The sequence below is a fragment of the Mandrillus leucophaeus genome, unplaced genomic scaffold (genome assembly GCF_000951045.1).
Source record: "Mandrillus leucophaeus isolate KB7577 unplaced genomic scaffold, Mleu.le_1.0 Scaffold69, whole genome shotgun sequence".
Lineage (NCBI taxonomy): Eukaryota > Metazoa > Chordata > Mammalia > Primates > Cercopithecidae > Mandrillus > Mandrillus leucophaeus.
The window spans coordinates 2939163-2940432 of NW_012107474.1; the positions used below are offsets into that span (position 1 = coordinate 2939163).

Genomic DNA, 1270 nt, shown 5'->3' on the forward strand with positions numbered 1-1270 from the left:
ACACACACAAAAAAACCCAAAAAGTTACGAGATACAACTGTTCTGTGTATTGATGAGCTTAGTTCTGAAAACTCTCCTCCCACCTCAAAGCTCTCTGCAGTGTGCGCAGTAGCTACGTGTATCCCACCACAGCCAGTCTCACAAGCACCCAGCGAGGCTGGCGTGCTCATCCTGCTTAAGCACGAAGGAACCGAGGCTCAGAGGCCTGCAGGGCCCGTCAAGGCCAGAGGCAGGAGCTCCATGAGAGCCCAAGGCCCAATCCCAGGTAGCGTTCCCCTCCCCAAACCACACCCCAGATGGCCACAGAATGAAGCATTCCGTTTCCACTCACACACACACGCATGTATCTAAAAAGGGGGCTCTTTGGCTCTGCCATGATATTTTAAAATCCATTTAATCCAAATTCATAAGTCTATGATGTAGGATTGCAGACACAGACTAAAATTCACCAAAGGAGAGGATAATGTTAGTAATGAAATTCAACTAATTGTTCATCAGTAAACATTTAGAGAAATGTCAAAAACATGCCAGGTAGGCTGGGCACAGTGGCTCATGCCCGTAATCCGAATACTATGGGAGTATGAGGTGGGGAGATTGCTTGAGCCCAGGAATTCAAGACCAGTCTAGGCAATATAGTGAGACTTCGTCTCTATGGAAAATTACAGTATTAGCCAGGGTATGATGGTGTGCACCTATAGTCCTAGCTACTCCAGAGGCTGAGATGGGAGGATCACTCGAGCTTGGAAGGTCGAGGCTGCAGTGAGTTACGATTGTGCCACAGTACTCCAGCCTGGGTGACAAAGCAAGCGTCTGTTTCAAAAAATAACAACAACAACAACAACAAAACAGGCCAGGGATACGCCAGGCGTGGTGGTATGTGCCTGTAGTCTCAGCTACTCAGGAGGCTGAGGTGGGAGGATTGCTTGAGCTCAGGAGTTTAAGGCTGTAGCGAGCTATGACGGTGCCACTGCACTCCAGCCTGGGAGAGAGAGCCAGAGCCCCTCTCTTAAACTATGTAGCTAGTAAAACTCATTGTTGTGCTTGGAAGGCTGACTAATCTATTTTCTTTTTGCATTCTCTTTCCCTTATGACTACCATCAAAATCTTACTTTTTGGTGGACTCTGCTTCTTGGGATTCTGTGGCTGACCCTTTTCATTCTTCCCTGATTCCGCAGACAAAGAAACCGTAGAAGCAAGTCCTCGAAACACCTGGGCTTCCTGGAGTACAGCCTGACAAAAGAATTAATGAATATGGATGTTTAGAGTTATG

At 47.3% G+C, this 1270-nt stretch overlaps 1 protein-coding gene across 1 annotated transcript in view; it reads right to left on the reverse strand.

Moving 5' to 3' along the window:
• The window catches only part of NDUFV3 (NADH dehydrogenase (ubiquinone) flavoprotein 3, 10kDa), a 25157-nt gene that overhangs the window by 13792 nt on the left and 10095 nt on the right, over positions 1–1270 (reverse strand). Inside the window, exon 2 of the mRNA XM_012002610.1 lies at positions 1110–1230. Coding sequence (XP_011858000.1) covers positions 1110–1230 — 121 coding nt within the window. The remainder of the gene's footprint in view (positions 1–1109; positions 1231–1270) is intronic.